A 22,661-nucleotide genomic window follows, 5' to 3' on the forward strand; every position below is an offset into this window, starting at 1 on the left:
CACAGTCCAACATGAACAGCTGTTCAAAATAAAGTATCCCATATCCCAAATAGCTTGGACAGTGAATATGTGCATGTGTGTGTACTTTTTGAGGGAAAATGATGTGTCTGAAAGGCGTGAAGTGACATAAACAACACAATTCCCCAGCCTTACCGTTGGGAATCTGCTAATCCTCCCCAACAAGTGCGGTCTGCCCTAACCTGAGCCGAGTAGCGTTCAACTGAGCACCAAAACAGCACGAACACCAATCGAGTAGACAAGCACCCTGAGCGGTGACTGTGAGATATCTCTGATGTTGACTTAGTGATTTTGTCTACCTGATATCCTTCATCCCCTGGCTCTCCGCGCTCTCCTCGTTCTCCTGGGGGCCCCTGTGTAGACACAAATGCACACACATGAATAGATGCTGTATGAACATGAAGTCATTTATACCCAAGAAACTTCAATCGAGCGACTTAAATACAGAGTCGCTCCTCAGGCCGACACACATGAAGCTTATTCTTCAGATGTGACCTATGAGTCTGGATCTTTGCCAGAGTCAGATGGAAAGGCATCATTTCACCTTGAACCGTACTTTCAGCTAATCTTGGTCAGGACCAAGAAAGTGGCTACCATTGTGTTGCTCGTTCTATGTTCTGTAATACTGTGCCAGCTTGAAAATCCAGTGCTACTCATACAGGAGTCCTGATCCTCTTTTGATATTAGTGTAAGAGCGACTTTGTTTCCTTGAGGTAATTCAGGGTGAATAATGGCTCTCACTGACTCTTGCTCTTGTCAAAGATGAAAATGTTTTGTATAAAAGTAATTAAGCCTGTTTCAGTTTTAACAATGAAACATTTGTGTTCGTCGCAGTGTTGCGATCAGACTTTTATTGTTAATTATGAGTCAATGTAAGATGACAAACAAAGCCGAGCTTAAGCTTACCCTGACGTGTCAAACATTTCTGTGCGCGCTCTGCTCAGCCGGCAATGAACAGAACAGATCTGAGCCACACAGGCTGATAATCGGGTCCACAGGCATGACAGGTTTAAGAACAGAAACACTGACACATTATCGTCAATCTGGTGGGACAAAACACTGTCTTGGTGTTGATCAGGAGCTGATCAGGATTAACTTCTACTTCCACAGTCAATCCGGTATTGAAACGGCTTGGACTGAACAGAGCAAGCAGTGTTAGGGATCAGAAAGGAGAGTTTAAAGGAAAGCAAGACCTACTGGTTCACCTAAGGGCCCTGGTGGTCCTGGGGTCTTATTGTCTTCGCCTGGATAACCCTGGAATGTAGCAAACACACGCAATCACATATGCAGACACAAAATTGTACAACCAGACGTATGTTAAAGCTAAAACCCAAATTACTGAAATGATTCCATTTCAAATGCTAGTTCAGGCATCATTTTACCTTTTCCCCTTTAGGCCCTGGTGGTCCAGTGGGCCCAGGCTTGCCAGGGTGACCCTAACAAAAGAAAGCCGATTATAGTTCCTGATGAAGCTGCCATACTTCGACTGGCTACAGCATGTTTCTCGGAGGAACATGAGTTCTGCTGTCAGCATATTAATCAGAACTGTTTTCTATAAACACATTTCTTTGTAGAGAAGCTCCTCCATTCTGTCACTCAAGGCTTTGGGTTTTGGCACAGACTTACAAATCACTCAGCAACCTGAGTCAAGTGTGAATGAGTCTGAGAGCCTTTACGCACACACACACACACATTCAGAAAAAAGAAATAAATGAACTTGAGGTACCCTGTTGAAGTTATGCAACCTAAACCCACTGATCTTGGCACTGACCAGGCTGTGGAGCTGCCTGGAAAAATCAGCTTGTACATTTCACCATGTTCAGTTGCACCTCTTGCCTTTGCTCTGGTAGTTTTTTGTGTAGTTTTTGTCCCCCCTCTGTTATTTTGTGTTCATTGAATACTAAAAGTAAGGAGTAATGTGAAATATAAACTCAGGACGTCTCCAGCACATGCTAGGCCTACAGCACAAAGCTACCAGGGGAGGTAAGATAGCTAGATTGAAATGAAATTCAACAGCTATGTTGAGCTGAGATCAGTTTCTGAAGCGTGCATGTTCCTTGAAGCAGGATTACGTAGATGGATAAACCTAGAACAGCTACTTTTTATTTCCCATGTTCTTGCAACATGGGAAATAAAAAGTAGGCATCTGGGTTTTTCTACACAAAGTTATTTAACTCAGTAATCCTGCTTTGTACCAGCCAAATGTTTCTAAGCATGGTGGGATGTGCAGAGACAAAACTCAGAGCAGTCAGTTAAGACACAATAAGATGGCATGTTCTGATCATGCGGGTCTGTATATGCTGTGTGCCGTCCAGAAGTATGTGCACAGGGGACAGGAGAAACTCACTGTGTATCCTGCCAGTCCTGGCTGCCCTTCTATCCCCATGACTCCAGGCCGACCCTGGAAGCAATGCAGAAAACACACACAAAATAAGAGCGAATCAGTCCCAGTGCTGTTTGTTTTGCTTTTCAACTCAGGTTCAGCTAAATATAGGCCTGGCCTCGAACCGACACACATGCGGATTGAATCCTGTGACTAGAGCTGTTTTAAGATGGGGATATAAATCTTTTCTCCACAGCTATCACAACATGGTCTTAGTGGTTCTGCTGAAAAGGGAGCTCTCTTTCTCTGTGAAGGAGAAAAGAATGGATGCCTTCCTCTCAGCCTTTTGCTGTCTTTTCTTGCTCTTTCTCTCAGGCCTGGAACAAAGAGAGGCTTTAATGCTTTGCTCTTACAGCTTTGACTCTCAAGAAAAAAAACAGCCATAGCTTTTTGTCATAGTATACAATTAGAAACCTCCTAACTGGAATTTGCCAAAAAGGGAGATTTGTTAATTTGCAATTATTTTATGTTTAGTATGATGGATGATATAATACAAAGTGAAGTAATATTATGTAAACTAGTGTCCCATCATAGGCAGAGCAGACAGTCAGACAGCAGCTGCAGGAGCCACAGAGTCTGAACATCAACCACATTAGTCTTGTCCTGTGCTAAACAAACATTCGCCCGGGAAAAGCGTGCTGCTAACATCAGTTTGCATGCTAGATAGCTGATTAGCTCTTCAGCTGCAGCACATTAAACGGGTGTGGACCTCTTCACTGCTAGCAACACGCTGTCTGGCAATGACATAGAGGCTACAGCGCAACTTTCTTTACTTTGTCTCTTGTTCACTACAGGTGTAACAGCTGCACTCTGGCAGCCTGCCAGCTGTAAATCAAACAGATACTGACAAACCCTTTCAGCACATTCAATGAAAATGAACTTTTTTTTAGATTTATTCATAGACTGCTAAATATGCTAACATTATGTATGACTACACAACGGACGTTCAAATGTGATTTCAGTTGGACTTTAATATGATCACTTGTGTCTGTATGACAGTTGCAGCCTGATTGCAGGGACAGACATAAAGAATGGGAACTAACTGGTGTGCCTCGAGTTCCCCTGGCTCCTTTCAGCCCCGGCTCGCCTGGTTGGCCGATGTCTCCGCGTGTGCCAACCTCACCGGCCAGACCTGGAGGACCTCTCTCTCCCTGGAATGAGACAGAGAGTCACTGGGGGCAAGCACAAAACCCAGTCTGAAGACTATCCTTTAAGTAGAAAGTAGACTTTTAGCCCCGTTTGAACGCAGGATACTTCAGAAAACAAATCCATATTAGCTTTTAGTGGCTATTTGTCTTAATGCTGGCTGCAGTTACGTGGGTCAACTTCACATTTGATCCAAATGAAAGCTCAGGCAGGTCAAACAAGAAGACTCAGTGGTTCACTTGAACGCCAAAGGGCCTTGGACTGAGTCCACCTCTTTCCTGCCGTTTCAGGGAAACATACTGTGCAGGAAAGGTAGTCGTGAGCGAAGCCCTTACCTTCTTGCCGTGTCGCCCTCTGTTCCCTGGAGGCCCTAGTTTTCCTTCTGGCCCCTGCAACAGTTAATTCATTCAATGATTACCACACACTCTAAAAATCAATTTAATAACCAGAGGCACTGATAACCGCAGCTGTAAACACCATGCGATTACTTAAATCAAAACCTCATATTTGGTCTCAGTGTCTCACTTTGTTTTTTATATTATTTGTTATTGTGTCTTTGTCTTTGTAAACTGGAAATTGTTGCTTTTCCACAGAGCTTAACATGTCTGTCCTGTGGCTCCCTCCCCTCCTTTCTGACCTTGGTGACCTTCCTGCCCCTCAACACACATATCTAAATCATAATCTGTATCTGAAGATAAACAAGCACATAGAGGAGGACTTTGACTGATCAATCATGCTTTACTAAACGTCCACAGTCTATGACCCAGTTCTAGTCTTTGCTGAAGAGAAGGCTGACCCCTGCTGGGATACAGGCGCATTCTTTGGTCAAGAGCACTTCTGTAATCTGCTCTACTGCATTTTTAAAATTCTAAAGGTGTGATTTATTTTTCTTATGTCTCAAAGAAAAGCATGCTCATGATCTATCAGTAGCTTTACAGTTTTAGTGAACAGTGAAAAACCAGAGGAACCAGTTCTGCAACCAACTGAATCTTTCTGACCTTTTCTTCAGATCTAGTTTTTACATCATCTGCAAGCGTGTCTTTTCTGAGTCAGAACGTCAATGTAGGTATCAATCAAAGTGCCCCCAATTTAAATGAAGGCTTTGAAGTAAAACTGTTTTATCTGGCAGTTTGGAAATGTGAAACTAACTTACACGAAAGCCCTGTTTCCCAGGCTCTCCAGGTGATCCTGGGGGCCCTGGGTCCCCTTCTATTCCTTTATCTCCTGGCTCTCCAATTGGCCCACGCTCACCAGGCTCCCCCTGACAGTGTGACAGAGACAGAGAGAGAGAGGCAGACAACCAGGAGACACTGAGTAATATATATAGTAACTTTCATATTACCAACAGAGAGAGGTCAACAGATGAGACAATGTGTGGTACACAGAATCATTCCCTCAGTATGTAACTTTTAAGAACTTTTTTCAAATCCTCAACAAGCAGAGTCTACAGAAAACTCCCTATTGTTGTTGTCATATGGAGAACCAGAGAACCATGAGAAACAAATCCATAACTCACATTGACTGCATGCTTGGTCTTGTTAGAAAGAAGTGAGGTTAAGTTAACAAGAACAAGGTCTTGCTATGTTTACCTTGGCTCCGTCTTTTCCTTGAGGGCCATCTTCACCAGGAGGACCAGGAGGACCCTAAAACCCACATCACAATTTACAACAAAACCTCTTTGCTGCTACAAAAAGTGACAAAGTGATTGATAGCAATCTGTCTTTCCAGAAGCAGTGGTTACCCTGGTTACTTCCATTTTACCTGGAATTATTTCAGGGAAACTGGAGCATCCGTAATAACAGGGACACTGTTTCTGGAGCTGATGCTGTTCGCTAGAATCTCAAACTATCTGCACAGCCACATATCACTAAATGTTCATGAGAAAATTTTTTTCCGAATTTGGCGAATGTAGAAAGTGCAGCGTTAGAGAACATGCTCAACTTCCTAGATCATCAATGCATGCAACTGTCAGAGTCAGAATGAGGGATCATGTGAGAGTGAAAAGCAGTCTTTCACTGCCCTCTCTGGCTGAAAGGCTGTTTTACACCCAACCACAGCCAGCATCACTGATGGGTGTGGTTGGGTGTGGTCAGAAGTGCGCTGTGCTGCACCTGTAAACACACTGAACTCACAGTGTCGTGAGGAACACCATCACTGCATCGGTGTGTGTAGGTTAACCAGCAGAGGTCAGCAATACAAGATTTTAAGTGTCTGTTAAGTTACTCCTTAAGTTCAATGAAAGAAAATAAGATACGCTGACTGGATTTTTTCTTTTAGTCAAGAGATAATTAGGATAAGAGGAAGAGCAAGAAGTAAAAATTCAGTGATGAAAACCAGATGTAAGGTACGTAATGAAGAGATGAATTCTGGAGAATGGGGAGTGACTCAACTGTTTTGACTGGAGTAGCCAAATGACCATTTATAAAGATTAAATAATTCCATTGTACAAAGTGGACAGCTTCTCAGAAATCATCTGCTTTCGTTAATCCCCCTTCGTCCATGACGTGAGTAAAAAATAGCACAGTGGGTCTGATGTTTGGGCAACATTACTAAAGAATGTTGAATCTAATTCTGTGGACAGGACAGAAAGATGAGACTCAGGAAGTCCAAGTGCTATTTATATAGTCCATCAGACAAAAATAATTCCTCCTCTGCTTTCTTCGGGCCGTGGGATTAGACCTCGTCAAAATGAGAGGGAGTAAATAAACGACCGGGTCAGATTTACCCAAACACAAGGAAGGAAGGGATTAGTGGGTTGTTTGGAGTCACTCACTCTTGTTCCCTCCTGTCCCTGCTCCCCTTCAGCTCCTGGAGACCCAACATCACCCTGCAGGGACACAAAACACTGAGCTGTCTGGAGGTCAAAACACACGAATATGTGCATGCACACTAACTACTGAAACATGAGGCTGAAGCAGTGTTAGACTGGACAATCAGCTGTTTCACCCAGGGCTACACAGAAAATTGACTGAGCAAGTTCACGGCTTTTGCTGGAGGGTGGTAGGAACATTCAAGTCCACACGACAAATGCTTTCTAAGATGCACGGGTAAGGAGGGGTGGGTGCAAAAAAACATGGTAGGGTGCTGCTGACCTTTAACCCCGGCTCTCCAATGGCACCCGGTTCCCCCTCTGCACCAGGCCCACCCTACAAAGATGGGACAGAAAAAAGGGCATAAGCCATGTTGAGCTATATGCACTGGAGTGTCAACTATAAACCCAAAAACGATTAAGAAGGAATTGACAAATAGTTACGAATATTTAAGGAAAAGTACTTCAGGCCCTTGCTCTCCATCAGGTCCAGCCTCTCCAGGAGGTCCTTTGGGTCCCTGCAAGAATAACAACCATCAGAAGATGCTAGTACACTAGCTTAATGATACAATCGCCTCTTGGATTAACTAGGCACACTTGGAATAAAGCAAACAATAATTTAACTTCATAAAATAACTATAGCATATAATGGCAAAACAAAAACACATACAGTTAAAAGTCTGTAGTTTAGGGACAGCTGAGTGTGCCTGGTGTAAAACAGAAGACCAGCCAAAGGCAAGATGAGACCCATAACATAAACCGTGCCTGTAGCGTTACTGAAACCTCCCAGCCTAATAAATATTTGTATCTGATTGTTTGACATTCTTGATGTCTCTGAGGGGTTGGCGCATTTCCAGGAAAATCGAGAACTTGAAGACTAATCCAAGAAGGGAGGCACAAAGTATGGAGCTGTAAGGTGTGAGGAACGCAGAGACAAAGCAATGAACAAAGAGAAACGTCAGTAAGTCCTTCTTTTCCCCCGTAACGAGCAACATCAGAGCTCGTGAAGCGTTTCTTCGATAATTACGACCCTGACAGCTCTGCTCTCGTGAAACTTTTGTAAGCATTAATGATTCTGTGGATATCAGTTCACACAGTCACCACAGATTTCACACATAATTTGTGCTTTGATTGCAGTTTCCTGAGGCAACCGCATCAATACAACAATTATAGGACAGAGTACTCACTGGTTCACCGTGGGGTCCCTTCTCCCCCGTGCTGCCTGGACTACCTGGTTTGCCCTGGAAACACACAGTCACAAGCTCAGTGCAGCTTCAGTCATTCATTTGTGCAATTACAGAAAATAAGCATGGACGCAGTCCCCTTCTCATCCTTCTTATCATCATTAAAAATAAACATGAACATGATGACTGAGTCTGATACTTCAGTGCCTGCAGACACAACACAAACGGACTGGCTTGCCTGCCGTTTCAGATCCCGTTGTTGTGGTCCAAACATTGTGCTGCCAAGTGCTGACAAGACTAATTTGAAGCAGTGTTTCATCCATCATTGACAGAGCACACTGCTTCTGTGTGTAATAGAGAGGGCTGGAGGACTGAAATTAATGAGCAAAAGCTTGACGAGTTAGCAGAGGATTCAGGAGCATCAGCCACAAACTACACAATGAGTTGGTTTCTAATATGTTTTGCTGTGAAACACCACAACCTAACTAATCATAATTAACACCCAATTTGTTTCTACACTGAGTTGATATGACTGTAACACAGACTATAGATACTGGACTAGACTAAACTGAAATACTATATAAGAAAAAAAAAAAACCCAGCTACACAAAGAAGTCATGTGTCCGACTTTGTTAATCTAGTCTTTAAAGTGTAAAGCTGAGTCAACTGAAGAAAAGTGAAAATAAAAGAGGAAGTAAAACACTTAAAAACATCGTTCTCACAGCCCACATATCATGAAAAGTGTCAGTGAGAGCATTTGTCAAATGAGAGTTGTTTTAATAAGATTTTAGTGCAACAAGATGACTTACAGAAACTACAGTATAATAAATTAATTTGTGGCAAGAGTCCACTGTTGCAAAATTACAACATCAGTTTTAGATATACTAACAAAATAATTGCTTTTTTTTTTTTTTTAAAGACCATTTTACATTGTCAGTGGGTCCTATTGTTTAACCCTGCAATGCTATTGGATGGTAAATATGTTTCAGGTGCGGCCATCAGGCCATGAACTCACGCAACCTGCAAACTTTGGGTGTACTTGGGCCTTACAGGGTTGAGGGTCTCAAACATGATTCTCACTCAGTGATTTTAATCATGGAACATAGATGGTGATGAATATTTCATGATAAATTTTGATGAGATCTTATCAGACACAAGATGGCGCTATGAGTCCAGAGGTGGACAGCGGAAATGCTGCCCCCCTCGGAAATGCAATATTACCGGCGGATATAGTAGGTTTGTCAGAGCCGTGAGGCTCTTCACTGAACATCAAACAGTGGGAATGAATAACTGTATGACTCATTCACACGGTTTCTACCAGCGACAGAGAGCCCGAGCTACAGTTATTGTAACTTTTCAGTTTGAAGCGGAGGTCAAAGCACACAGTGACCTGTGTTTGAAAGGGACTGCAGCCTCATCAAATGCAAAAGACCTTGGTTTGTGCCTCGGAAGACAGGTTGCAACTAGTCCCAAGTATGTGCTGTTATGTCCATAGGTGTGCACGAATCTGTGTGTGTGGGTGTACAGATATATCTGAGAGCGTGAGCACAGGCCTGCACGTGTCTGTGTGTTTTTGTGCGTCTGTTAAGAATAATTACAAACAACCCTCGGATGTCAAATGTTAAGCCAATACATGATTAGAGTGAGTGGAAAGCGGCTCGTCTATCAGTGGAAACCAAGACAAGCCAAACAACTCAGTCCAACACCACTTTAGCATGCAGGTGACAGAGCTTTCCTCTGACTGGCAATCATCCTCTGTGAGTCCTGCCATGAACCAATGAAACAAACTGCAGGATAAGAAGCATGCTGTGGAAGTAGTGATCATGACTTGACTATTAGACAGCCCACATGGGTCTGTGTTTCAATCTGTTTTTGTTTTCATGCTTCTACCATCTGTGAGCAGCAGTTTTAAAAGCATATTATAACTACCCATGATCAATTTCCTGATGGTAAAAACAGAAAAACTAAAACAAGATGCTGTAGTCAGTGTTAGTTGTTTTCTTGGCATGTGTGCCTTACTGTACATTAGCTGCGGAAAAGTTTCTCCTCAGGGATTGTTAAAAGTGGAACCTGACCAATATATCTGATAATCAACCATTATTAGCAAGATAAACTGATAGCGGCACACGTGTCAGTGAATAGGTAACAAGAAATAGCAGTGCAGAGATGCCAAAGCAATGCAGAAACAGTGTCGCCATTACATAATCTGTCCACCAGAGAGCACTGACAAGTTTGTTTTTCAACTGTGCAAAGTCCTGCTGCAGACACAAGTTTAAAAAGGATCATTGTGAAAAGGTTTGTTTTTTCTCCATTTTTTTTTTCTCTAAAATATAGTGAGAGCTATCAGACTCAAAAATCCAGCATCAGCAGGACTCATAAACCTCATTATCATAGCACACATTAATGATAACTGGACACAAGATACAAAGGAAGTTCAGAATAAAATAAACCACAGTTTCAAATTCAGTTCATCTAAACTCAAAACATTTAGTTTGAAATCACTGTCATAGAAATCAAAGAATTGTCTCTTTAATACAGAAGCAGGAAATGCAACCAAGTTATAATTATGCTGGTATGGCGTGTTAATGAAACGTGTAAGTCGTGCCAAACTGATGTTAGTACTGTATGCTGAATAAAAAGCTTGCACCCACACACATCAAACGAGTAAGGGCAATACATGCACATGTGTCCTGGTCAATTTCTTCTTTTAACGCTGACAACTTCCTCTTGGGCGACTTTACTAGCAAACACACTTCAAATGATAATTATATATATTACAGGTGAAAAGAGGATGTGGAGACGTTTTACGATTGTGTGTTGTCTGCTGTAGTCATAGTGATGCTTCGTGCTGAAGTGAGGAGGATAATTAAAGCTCTGACATAGATATGCAGCAGAGAGATAACCACAAGGTAAACGTTACTTACATGCTTCCCAGGAGGGCCTCTCTCTCCTGGACTGCCAGCCTTGCCCTTCAAAGCAGAATTCAGTATTTGAACGAGGAACCTGCAGTTTCAATCGACCCGACTGATTTCCATTTACTTTGAGTAAAATACTGGCATCGCGTTCTTCTTCCATGTCTGATGACTGGGTTTTACAATTATATGATTTTATGCATCATTACACATTTGCCCGCAGGCCATAAAGAGTGAGCAGTAATATCAGTGTCCTGGTGAATTGACTACCTTGTTAGACATTTTAAATTTCAAGTTTACATTAAAAAAATAAATACAAAAAAAAAAATACACAAAATAAATACAGTACAAAGACAATAACGCTATGGAGTGTTTTAGGCTTATGTTTTTTGATTGTTTTATTGGTATAATTTAGCAATACTACAAATATCCTTGTCCATCAACTACACTCGACCCAAATGAACAGGAGTCAGGGGTCATCACATGCACATGACGTGGCCACACCTAAAAAGCCTGTACTGATACACTTGAACGCTTTGGAAAATTGAAGATTACACTTCAAATCTCGATATTAAAAAAAGGCATCGCAGGCAACTGTGAAGTGCTTCACAGAGATCAGCTGAATACAAAGCTATGATTCATCTTGCTACTCTTCGGCAGGTTTAGCTCAGGTTTCCTCGCTACAAGCTGGCAGTAGCACTTAATAAGTGCATTTGGGCATAACCCGATACTGAGGTGAGAAGACAAAGGCCCACTCTGGAAAAAAAAAACTGATTAAAGCTTTTAAAGAGGCCCGAGGGTTAAAGTAGATGAGCTGAACTAGCATCTTCAAAAGACACGTCAGTGTTAACCTGGATGCTTCAGAATGATGCCAGTGATTGTTCTTGGCTTGGGATGAATGAGTTTCCATAAAAATTGGCCTTCTCATTTCTTAAGGGCCTGAGGCCTTCTTCCAAAATGTGTTAGACACTTACAGCAACAGCACCATTCAGCCTTACAAGGATTTTCAGGACTTTGAGTGCAAATTTTGTAAAATGTTATCCGCTAACATTTGCTCTTTTCCATTGAAGCTGAAAGACAGCTATAAAGACATATTGATTTAGAGACTCCTTACTATGAATCCTGCCTCTCCTTTTTGTCCAGCGTCACCTCTTTCACCCTGCAAAGAAAAAATATGACACATTTTGGAGAGGCATTAAAAAAAGCAACTAATGAAATAAGCCATTCATATGACAAAAGCAGGGTTTCTAAATAGAGCAGATAATTCCAACTCTAACACTGTGGCCAATATACATGATGGAAGGACTCATTTCATGTAACAGAGCTAGATTAATGGCATCTGCACATGCAAATGGTGATGGTGGTGTTGCACATGTTTACCTTGGGGCCCTCGGGGCCCGGTTCTCCCAGTGGGCCATCTGGACCCTGCGGCCCCTATGCGACAGCAACATGAAACGCACCTTTGAACATCACTCAATAAAGAATGAGCAGCACAGGAACACATCATACACAAGTTGACATATAGTTAACACAGTTAACTTAGTCTGTATTCTTGGTCTACTTGGGGGAGTTTTCCACCCTGAAGTCGCAGCCTACCACTCCCGCAAACATTCCAGGGCTTTCCAGGCATTGTAGCACCATCAGAAGGGTAGAGTGGCAGATAAAGATCTGCAAACAGAACCCTTTTCTCTCCAGTCCACTCTTTAAGGACTTTTCCACTTTCAGCCTATCTGTCTTTTTCATCTTGTCTCCCCACTTGTTATATCTCTGTCTTTGATGGCTCTCTTTCTGCTCCTGTTTTGCCTCTAGTCAGCCTCCCATAGCACTCTGCTCCCTCTAAGCTTCCAGGCGGAAGTATTTTGCTCCCTCTTTGTTCCATCCTGTAGCTTATCTCTTTCCAATCTTTTCTCCTTTGCACTGAGGAGATTATTTTTGCTACATTTTTGAGGTGGCCAATTTTTAATTTTTTTTTTATTTTAAAGTTTTGAACTGATTCATTTTAATTAGTGAATCCTAAGAAGTGAAGAAATAATTGAAACAACCTATCATTAACAGCTCACAAAATGGAAAAAGGAATCAGCGGTAGACAGCTTAGAATACGAGGGAAGCAGCTCATAATTCACAGGATGCACTACCTGTTTTCCCACGATGACACCTCGCTTTAGAAATAGTGGAGTTGGGAGCCAACTAGGGCAGGTGCACACCAGATAACTCATCTCCAGGATATGACTTGTGTCTTTTATAGCCCAGAGGGAAAAATCATAAGCAAGAGTGATAAGCAGTGCGGCTACCCTGTTTTGCATCTTTCATGTTGCATTATAAGATTCATCTTGAGAAAGGATGCACATTTATTTCTGACATCTCTTCCAAAAACAATGGCAAGAGGGGGAATTTGAAACTGATTATGATTAGCTTTTGCAATTTTCACTGATCCTGGGACCTCAACAAGATAGGAAATGGAACCACAAACTGACACATGTATGGATTACAGTAAACAACACAAGCCGTGGCATGTTAAGCACTGCCATATCTTTTGCTTGGAAGAATGTTAAAACAGGAGGGGAATACGTTTACAGAGGATGAAAGGATGTGAAATATGGATGAGTGATGAAGTATGAGAAGTAGTCTGGTAGTAAGTAGTACTCAGTGGCCTTGTTAGCGTTTCTCACCCGTTTTCTTGCATTAGACACATACTAAACACGAGTGCTTTAGCCACGGAACTGTTGGAGTGAAGCACACGCAAAACCTTTAATTTGGGAGAGATTTAAAGTAAATTAAAGGCAAAGCTCGGAGTGAAAAAGTCTGTCAAAGAGGACCTTCCAGTACCTTTGCTTCACAAGGCAACAGACACAAACTGTAATATTGTCTCTATGAGCTTTAAGTCTAGATATTTAAGATGAACATGTCGTGATGCAAATCTTAAATGCATCTTTGCCTCCTCACCTGAAGGTGTCATTCTCCTCTCAACCACACGATGTCTCACCAGTATTACCACACCACATCCATTTGACATAACATACTGTCTCTCAACATGAGATTCATGAGGCTTATGAAAGAGCTGTAAATGCACCTATAAAGAAGCCCAGGCCAAGTGGAAGGACAAACACATGTCTGTTAATTGCTTTAAACTCTGGTTTATTGGAATGGAGTTGTGATGCGAAACAGACACATGAATGGATGCGTGAAGTTTTCATGGTCACTAGTGAGTTGAAGTAGTCTCAAAAACATAACATACGAGGGACTGGCAAAACCAATACCCCAAAGGTAAAAACAGCTCTTACCCTCCTGCCCTTCGACCCAGCGATGCCGGGACTGCCCCTCTGCCCCTGTGGACCCTGTCAGGAAAAACAAGACAGACACAACATGGAAGGCAGAGAAAGAAAAGACTGGAAAATCAGAATGAAAAAAGGTGTAACTGAGGAAGGTTTTCATAGTGTTTCTTTGGCATGATACAGTAAGACCAACTACAAAGTACAGTGAGAATATTGATAGGCCGAAATCTCACTATGCATCTTTTAGCCCATATCAACACTAGTCATGTAACGCTAACAGATGTACTACAAAGGCTTCAGCAGAACTACTGAACAGTCAGCCAGTTAAGACATACTGTTTACACAGGTCGAGTCTAAGTGATGGGAAACAGGAAAACTGATATACCAAATCACCCCCTTAAATTTTATGTGTTTACAAAAACAAAGAGTTCGTTCCAACTCGGAGTCCAAGTTAATCTTGCAATTTGGCGTTTACAATATCCAGCCAAGACAGCGAGGAGAGAAGATGAGAGTCGATGCATCCAAGCTTCTCAGTCCATTAAATACTAATGTGCACATGACTCAATCCAAAATACAGAAGGAGCAAATGACAAAAAACCTCAGCAAAGGAAATGAATGAAAATCCACATGCATATATTGTTACACCTCCTGCACACCTTGCAGTATATCTTTTCAATAAATACAGTAAATATAGATTTGCATGTAGATATCCCAATACAAAGAAGCACTATCTGGTATTACAGAGTGGAGATGAGGGTATGACACTTACAGGTGCACCTTGCATGCCGATGTCCCCTGGACTTCCTGGCAATCCTGGATAGCCCTTACGCCAAAACAGAAATAACAAACAGTATAGAAAGGTGGACAAGACACCATGTCACCATTTAATGGATTTTAACAATGAGCAGTGTGGAGCAATAGCACAGCAGCAGCGCAGGATGTGCAGTAAAAGGTGGTTACATCTGTGACTGGAAAGGATTAGGACTAATCTGTAGAATTGTGTTTCATATTAAGTTGTCATGTGTTCCAGACCCTCTAGAAAAAGAAAACGAGAAGCTGGATGATGTGGTTCTCATCACAGCTCTTTCTGTAATAATCTGTTAAGAAATAATACCACAATAACAGTCAGTGAAGACATAAATTCCTGAGATTTGCAAGGAAGCGCTAATCCCTGCAAAACGTCGTCAAACAGAAACAGAACTGCATGAGATGATCGTTATAATCTGTGGTGGAACAGCCCAAATTCTTCACAGTGAAATGCCACTCCTTGCTAATGTGGCTGCATAATCGCACAAACCAATTCACACAAATCACCATAACTCCTTACATAAGTCACAAAGCTCTCTATGTCAGTCAAACATGCACACACACTAGCAGTGATTCAATCACCTAACTATTCAGTCGGCCAGCCACCAAATTAGTCATCCTCTCTTCCAGCCAGCCAATCAGTCAGCCTGCAAGCCAGTCTGCCAGCCAGCTAGGTCAGGACTGAGGCCCAAAGCCACAGATATGGAGATAATCCGAGGTCTCAGGACAGCGAGCTATGCAGGCCAACCCTCTCTCTATGGACTCATGCAGCAACACAGAAGACAGTGGAAACACTGCTGCATTGGACAGCATCTTGTTTTTTGCTCTGGGGAATCAACACTGTCAAAATAATTTCCATGCAAACATATCTTCCACAGTATTGAGCTGCCTAATGTTGGAATATTAACCTGCAAACATACAAACATTTGTCAAAGCCAACTTCAACACAATGCATGGCTGCAAGGAAGTCAACAAAACACAGTGAGCCACTTTTATGCAAATTTCTCCATTGCAATGTCAATGAATACTATATTCTTCCAGCAAGATCGTTTCTCAGTCTATACTGTGCTTGACAGAAATATATGTGCTGGATTGGTTTGTAGAGGATGGGTCCTTTCCAGTATTGGAGAGTGGGTAGAGCCTTTAAAATAGTTAATCTTCAAAAAGAATCATACTCAAACACTGGAATTTGAAAAAGCTTTAAGATTGGACAAAATGTGCTTTTCCTGTTCTACTTCCTATTAAAAATTCCAAACTCTAAATTACAACACCAGCAGTTGTTATTCTGTCAATAAGGAGACAAAACTGTCTGCCACTGGTACTCATTACTGTCACAATGAGGTAGAAACTGGGAGTGACTGACACTGGCCAGTTTCTTATTCAGACTGATACAGGAGCAGATTTCCAAACATCATTGCTTCAGTTAGTTGACAAATCATTTTAGGACTATAAAGAAGCCCCACAGACAGAGAACACCAAACTGTCTTTCAACAGATACAAATCCAAAACAGTGTCTATGATGTCTAGTCACTGGATTCAGTCAACCAGACTGAGAGATACAACTGAAAAAAAGGTTATTGTCTTCGTTCCTATCCTCAGCATTACTGTGGGAAAACCACTCTGACACAGCTGAATTTTGCAAAGATCTACAGATGTTACAACATTGAGGGGTCTGGAACCTTTTAAGCCTGGTGTGTTCATTTCCATGAACCAAACCTTGTTGCTAAGTAATGTTTGCCAGCCAAAACTGTTCGTGCTTGAGTTTTATATTCATCATCCTGAGACGTTAGTTTACTGAACAAAATATTCAAGCTCTGGTAGGCTGCTGATTTCTCTGAAAACGTTTTTTGGTATATGCACTACATCTCTGGGGTTTACCAGCTCTCAGAGAACAAGCAGAGCTTTGCAGTGTATCCTGAGTGACCGTACTTACCCTTGGCCCCTTCTCCCCAACTGGACCTGTTGGACCGGCTGGTCCACGGTCGCCCTGGGGAAAAAACAGCGAGGCAGATCATTAAACTATGACCTGGAACCTTAACACAGAAAACCCAAACACAGCTTCACATACACCTTTACTAATAAAGAGCCATGAAACCGGAGAGCAGCTTCTGAAATGCAGGAGGTTAGAGCGACAGCTGCTCGAGTGGAGTTTGAAAGAGAGGGGGCACTTTTAAACCCAGTTGGTGGCACTCTGCTCACTGTGTTAAACGTAAAGGTAACTCTAGGTGAGCTGTAAAGCTGCCTGGGTCTCCACTCTAACCCCACGTAATGCTTGTGTCAGCGATGCTTTAATCCTCCTTGAACTGTGTAACACTCATGACTGTACAAGTACGCTTCAGGCTCAAACGGTGAGCTGAATAATTTTCAGATTCTATATTGGAAACAAGTCTAAATCAGAAGATGCTATTGAATCAAATATATAATATGCATAAATATATATGGATATGGTACGAAAGGAATTTGTGGGCTGTCAGGGTATGGCTGGTGCTGACAGACTGAACAGGATTTTTGCATAAGAGGAGGCGGAGGACGAGCAAGAGTCTGACAAGCAGACGACTTCCCATCACAAGAACATGTTCCAACACACAGGGGGCTTCTGGATAGGAAGGAAGGAAAAGGGGAACTGGCTGAGACAGAGGGAGGGAACAATGCAGGTGTTTTTTGGGAGAACTTTCAATAATCAACATCCAGAGTTCACTTCACTTTAGCTGTGTGGTGCTATCCATTCACATTATTATTCACATATTATGTGAGTGCATATGCATTAGAATAAACAGCACAATGAAGATTTTAGAAAAGTTCAGCCACAAAGACTACTGTTTTGCTTTTTAATTTTTTTTTATGCTTGGGCCTCTTTATTTCTCATACTGTACCATCCTGCATTCACTCATGCCCACTTGTATTTTCCCTGCTGTCAGTGTCTCAGTCTGTCAACCAAGATATCGTCTGTTCTCATCAACTGGAAACTTCTGTCCAATAGCGCAGCGACACACCCTCACCGTTAGCCTGTGATCTCGCTGCTGTCGTTTTAAATATGATTCTCTCTCTGCGCCTTTGTTCGTTCATGCTGCTGTTATGTGCGCCCCTCCACCTCAAATCACAGCCCAGTCTTCGCAGATTCATCAGCTTCATCATTTGTTCAGCCGCAGCCTCTGTGGTGTCTGACATACAGTGATAGGCCAATTTGTCTAGGGAGCTTTGTCACCTCCTAAATTGAAACTTTCCCTTGAATTTACCTTGACGTTGCCTGCTCCAGCAGAGGGGCAGAAGGGGGAGAGGCAGTAAAGGTGACATGGCTTTGACATTATCGTTATTTATGTGGATGTGAGAGTGTTGAGTGTTTATTTTGAGCATGTGTTCTGGATTTCTGGGGCCTCGAGCCATGGCTGCTTAACATAGCCCTAATTAGAGGGGTCTGCCACTGACAAGCAACCAGCTGATGCGGACTGACAGCCTAATGATAGAGAAACACACTCCTTACCTTTTCACCGGGAACTCCTATCACTCCAGCTATTCCAATCAGGCCTAGTGGACCCTGGGGAGGAGAGATAGAGCGGAAAGAGTGGAGGTGGTAGAGGAGGAAGAGAAATAGTGTTCGACACAAACACATCAGGAGAAAGTATGTCAGTGGACCTGATCTTCATTCATCTAAGGGTTATTTTCCAACCTGTTATGACACCTGGAATGCAAGAGGTCACAGATTACAACAAAATGCTTACAAAAGCAAAAAAGTGCAGTGAAACCTGTAGGTGGACTCGTTCACATTATATAATAATACTAGTGTTACTTTTTTCATGAATAAAAATACATGTTGCATGTACAATTGATTCAAAGGGTTATTTTTTCTATATTTGTGGGTCTTACAAGGTGTAAAATCAATTAATGCCTGAGAAAACAGTAAGACCGAGACACAAAGCAAAAGCAGATGATACAGATGGCAGTTAACATGGCAAACTATTATTGATTGAAAATCTGTTGTTACAATCCATATGGAAATGATAATAAATGATTATCCAACAATGAACTACCAAAGACAGAAAAATGTTGCAACCTCTAAAGCATTTGTGAGTTGTGGCACTTAACTATGTTGTCTGGCAAGAAGAAAGAATAACACACTTCTTGGGCACAATAGCAATGATTGGGAATTATTAGGGACATAATTTCACAGCATACAGTAACTCAACACAGATGGCCTCAAAAAGATACACACTACTTAGTAAAGGAGTCCACATGGGCAAAACACTTGCTAATATAAATATGAGAGCTATCAGAGGATCTTAACTGCTTCCAGATCAGTCGTCTGGGGCAGGGGCTGTGGTCTGGACCAGTGCCAGACAATCTGGAGCTCCAGACCAACAGTAAGATTTATTGGTGGCTCAGTAGACGTTCAACCAGAAAGGGCAACTGTACCTTTTGTCACTGTCTATTTTTGTTTTTAAAAAACAACCAAGACTTAGTGTTAAAACAGGAGAAGTATGAGGAGTGACGTGACAGAAGTGATACAGCAACATGGACCTACCGTACGCCAGACCAAAGCCACAATACTGCAAGCCACGTGCGCTAAGCCACTGGGACACTGTACGCTACCAGAACATCTGAACCCCGCTCAAGTATACTGCTATTGTAATAATTCATATGACTATCCAATTACAGACCGTGGTCTCACTTCTGGCCAACCACAAAAGCCTGTGCGGTCAGACTGCGGCTGTCTGGTTGTGAGGGCCAATTTTAAACTCTGTGCTTCCTCCTTTCAGAATGATATAATCACACAGTTAGCAGGTTACAAGAGTCTACATGACTGCTATACTTTCTCCTCCTCTGTCCTTTGTCATGTAATGATATAGTGTAGAATATAGAATGGGAGCAAAAGTAAGCTAGAAAGAGAGAGAGAGACTCTTAAAGAGTAAGAAAGAAAAGAAAATAACAGATTGACAAAGCCAGAGCGACAAACAGACAACTAAGATAAACACAATGAGATTTTGTTCCATTTGCTATTCCCCAACTCAGCTAAAAAAGGCTGACAGCCTCAAAGTGTACCTCATACATCATGACCTAAAGAGTATTACCCTGTTGGAAGCAAGTAAAGCAGTTGAGCGACGGATTAGTAGCGGAGTGTCTGTGAGGGGATGCAGCCTGCAGGCATGGGAACGGGAGCTCTAAATTGACCTCAAATCCCTTAATTGGGACACAAGTGGGACAATGTGGTACCCTGCATCATTTAACAGAAGGAAATGGTTTTAAAGGGGTTTCCATGTGACAGGGCCTTGACATGGGAGCCTTTTGAGTGCTGTTTTGAAGGTGATCTGGTTTCTCAGACACAGCCTGGGTTACAAACATACTGGTATAACCGTTAACCTTAAGTTAGGGAAGAAATACAGCCCAGTTCACATATTGCTAAAAATATTAAGGTACTCCCTGACACTTGCCTCTTTCTTGTGCACACATAGAAGTACACACTAAATCACTGACATGAAAATCAAAGCATGGAGGTTGATGTAAACTATATTTCAAAGCACACCTGCGGCTGCTTTTGGCAGCTGATACATGTTTTATGAGATGTGGCCTGGAAGGTGGCTTAAAAATGTAAGACTAAGCCGGCAATCTAAACTGGCTAAAATACACTACATTGTAAAAACCTCCAGTTAAATTTAACTTCAAACAGTTTATGGGAGGCCTCATGGTGATACAGGGGCACTCGGTGAAGACAGGCGACCTGAGACCTCCTTGCATCGACCCTGGGTTAACCTGCGCTCTTCAACAGTCTTTCTCAGTTTCTTACACATCCAATTTATTTGGAAAGTGATGTAATGCCATTCATTAGAGCCTCCATATGTTTTAGAGTTGGATTTTTTCTCTGCATAGCCCCATGGCTCCTCCTTGGCTTCAAAGGCCCCTCGACTCAGTAAGTGCTTAATCCCTCTCATATGTGCGCTGCAGCAACACAGTTCAACATGGCCTGCTTGGATGCCTCCACTATGTACAGAACGCAAATATTAACATTAAGGGGCCTCCAGTAAGGATGGACATACTTTGTGTGTTGGGAGTAGCTGTGTGAATATGAGGATTTTCCAGAAGTGAAACAGGTCCCAACATTTCTCTATTTCTATTGGATATAAAGCATTAACTGGAGCATGAAAGACAAATACAGACATATGAAACTGTGATTTTGCAGTTAATTGGTTCATTTACCAACAATCCTAACACAGATGTTTTGGGACACTTGCGAAGCCACTTGATGGACAAAGACCAAAATTTTTTGGATCATCGTTTTCTACTTAAGTTGTTATCCTCTGACAAAATGCACCATGAGTGCGATTCTTGGTAAAAACCAGATGTCAAACACACTTTGGCAGGCTTTGAGTCATAAACAAATGTGCAGCCCAAATGAGGTGACTTCCACAGAGGATCTCTGATTGGTGTTCCTTCTGTTCCGCTGTGGTGTTCTGCCAGTTGCATGATGAAAACACTTTTTGGTGGTGGGAGAGGATCCACATTTCTCTTAGCATTAAAAGTGGGTCAGGAAAAAAGCAAGACATGAGAGAAAGCTCCTGTAACTCCCTCCACAGTTGCCACACTGGATGATTTCATTCATTTAACTGTGGAAGCATTGTGTTCATCTTAATGTAACGTGTACAGTAATCTTTAAGAAATGTTTTAATAGTTTTCTTAAAAGCACACATTGCCTTACTGTAAACACTTCGAGGGCAGTAACTCTAAGATAATAAAAGCTACAGGTTCCACATTGACACTTGAAGGAGAATTTAATGAATAGCTACTAATCCATAGCAGGCAGGATGACTGGTAATTAATGTCAGTGCTGTGCATTACAAGCGTGAAAGCAACTTACTTGTGGTCCAGTTTTTCCAACATTTCCCATGTCCCCTTTCTCTCCCTGTAAGCAGAAAACATCAAACATTGTGCGGGTTAGCTTCCTGTAATTAAAGAGATGCCTGTTACCATCCCCGCTACTGGCGCAGGACTCAGGATATTACAATATCACACACACACATACACACCGCATGGGACTGTGAATGATTTTGTGTTGCGTCTGATTGTGGTTTGCTAATATGAATGATGATAGCCCTGGAAGAAATCATTTTCTCTTCCAATTAAGAGCAACAAGTCTACAACAAGTCTGGGCTTACAGTCAGTGGGTCACAAACATGGAGACACTGGCACTCAGAGGTAAGCACCAGACCATAATTTAGAATAATGAAAACTTGAAACATGCCACACCATGATCATGGCACTGCATTTGTGGGTGCTACAAAAGCCAATTACAGCCAATAAAATAAAGGGTGAGGAGCAGGTCTGGAATGTTGTGTTTTGCTGAAGTAAACAAGTGAGAACAAACTGACAGTTAAGTAATATAAACTTCAGACCATAAGACTGTCAGTGGAGGTATTCAGTCCTGGTATTGTACATACAGCAGATAATTCTCATTTGTTTGGAATCACGGTTCTATGACGCGAATGGCAGGAAGGTAACCTGAGGCCCAGCAAAGTGTCCTACGATCAATACGCAGTCATTTGTTTTTCCTGAATTTCTCAACTTCTACTAATATGTCAATTCATAAAAAAAGGAAATACTAAAGAGAAACAGAAAGAGAAATATGACAGAAAACATGCCATAGTTATTTCTTCTCAAGACAAAATATTAATATAATAATAATGTAATAACTCCATCCATCCATCCATCCATCCATTATCTATACACCACTGAATCCTTTGCAGGGTCACGGGGGGGCTGGAGCCTATCCCAGCCGTCTCTCAGGCGAAGGCAGGGGACACCTTGGGCAGGTCGCCAGCCTACCACAGGGCTACATATACAGACAAACAACCACGCACACCGCTCGTTCACACCTATGGACAATTTAGAGTTATCAATTAACCTCAGCATGTTTTTGGACTGTGGGAGGAAGCCGGAGAACCCGGTGAGAACCCACGCTGCACAGGGAGAACATGCAAACTCCACACAGAAAGATTCCAGGTGGGATCAAACCAGGGATTTTCTAGCTGTGAGGCGACGCTGCTAACCACCGAGCCACCGTGCAGCCCCAATAATGTAATAACTGAATTCATTAATTAGAGACAAAACTGAGCAGATTACGTTGATGCTAAGATCCATTTT

The 22,661-nt window shown here is 42.1% G+C and overlaps 1 protein-coding gene across 1 annotated transcript in view; it reads right to left on the reverse strand.

The window, feature by feature from the left end:
• LOC121605811 (collagen alpha-1(XXIV) chain) overlaps window positions 1-22,661 on the reverse strand; it is an 89,806-nt gene that overhangs the window by 16,740 nt on the left and 50,405 nt on the right. Inside the window, exons 24-43 of the mRNA XM_041935896.1 lie at window positions 21,379-21,423; window positions 18,013-18,066; window positions 16,465-16,518; window positions 14,494-14,547; window positions 13,734-13,787; window positions 11,833-11,886; window positions 11,567-11,611; window positions 10,465-10,509; window positions 7,544-7,597; window positions 6,821-6,874; window positions 6,640-6,693; window positions 6,321-6,374; window positions 5,137-5,190; window positions 4,701-4,808; window positions 3,883-3,936; window positions 3,445-3,552; window positions 2,366-2,419; window positions 1,401-1,454; window positions 1,216-1,272; window positions 318-371 (exon numbers count right to left, since the gene is read on the reverse strand). Of these exons, the coding sequence (XP_041791830.1) occupies window positions 318-371; window positions 1,216-1,272; window positions 1,401-1,454; window positions 2,366-2,419; window positions 3,445-3,552; window positions 3,883-3,936; window positions 4,701-4,808; window positions 5,137-5,190; window positions 6,321-6,374; window positions 6,640-6,693; window positions 6,821-6,874; window positions 7,544-7,597; window positions 10,465-10,509; window positions 11,567-11,611; window positions 11,833-11,886; window positions 13,734-13,787; window positions 14,494-14,547; window positions 16,465-16,518; window positions 18,013-18,066; window positions 21,379-21,423 (1,164 nt within the window). The remainder of the gene's footprint in view (window positions 1-317; window positions 372-1,215; window positions 1,273-1,400; window positions 1,455-2,365; window positions 2,420-3,444; window positions 3,553-3,882; window positions 3,937-4,700; window positions 4,809-5,136; window positions 5,191-6,320; window positions 6,375-6,639; window positions 6,694-6,820; window positions 6,875-7,543; window positions 7,598-10,464; window positions 10,510-11,566; window positions 11,612-11,832; window positions 11,887-13,733; window positions 13,788-14,493; window positions 14,548-16,464; window positions 16,519-18,012; window positions 18,067-21,378; window positions 21,424-22,661) is intronic.

The sequence above is a fragment of the Chelmon rostratus genome, chromosome 4 (assembly GCF_017976325.1).
Source record: "Chelmon rostratus isolate fCheRos1 chromosome 4, fCheRos1.pri, whole genome shotgun sequence".
Classification (NCBI taxonomy): Eukaryota; Metazoa; Chordata; class Actinopteri; order Chaetodontiformes; family Chaetodontidae; genus Chelmon; species Chelmon rostratus.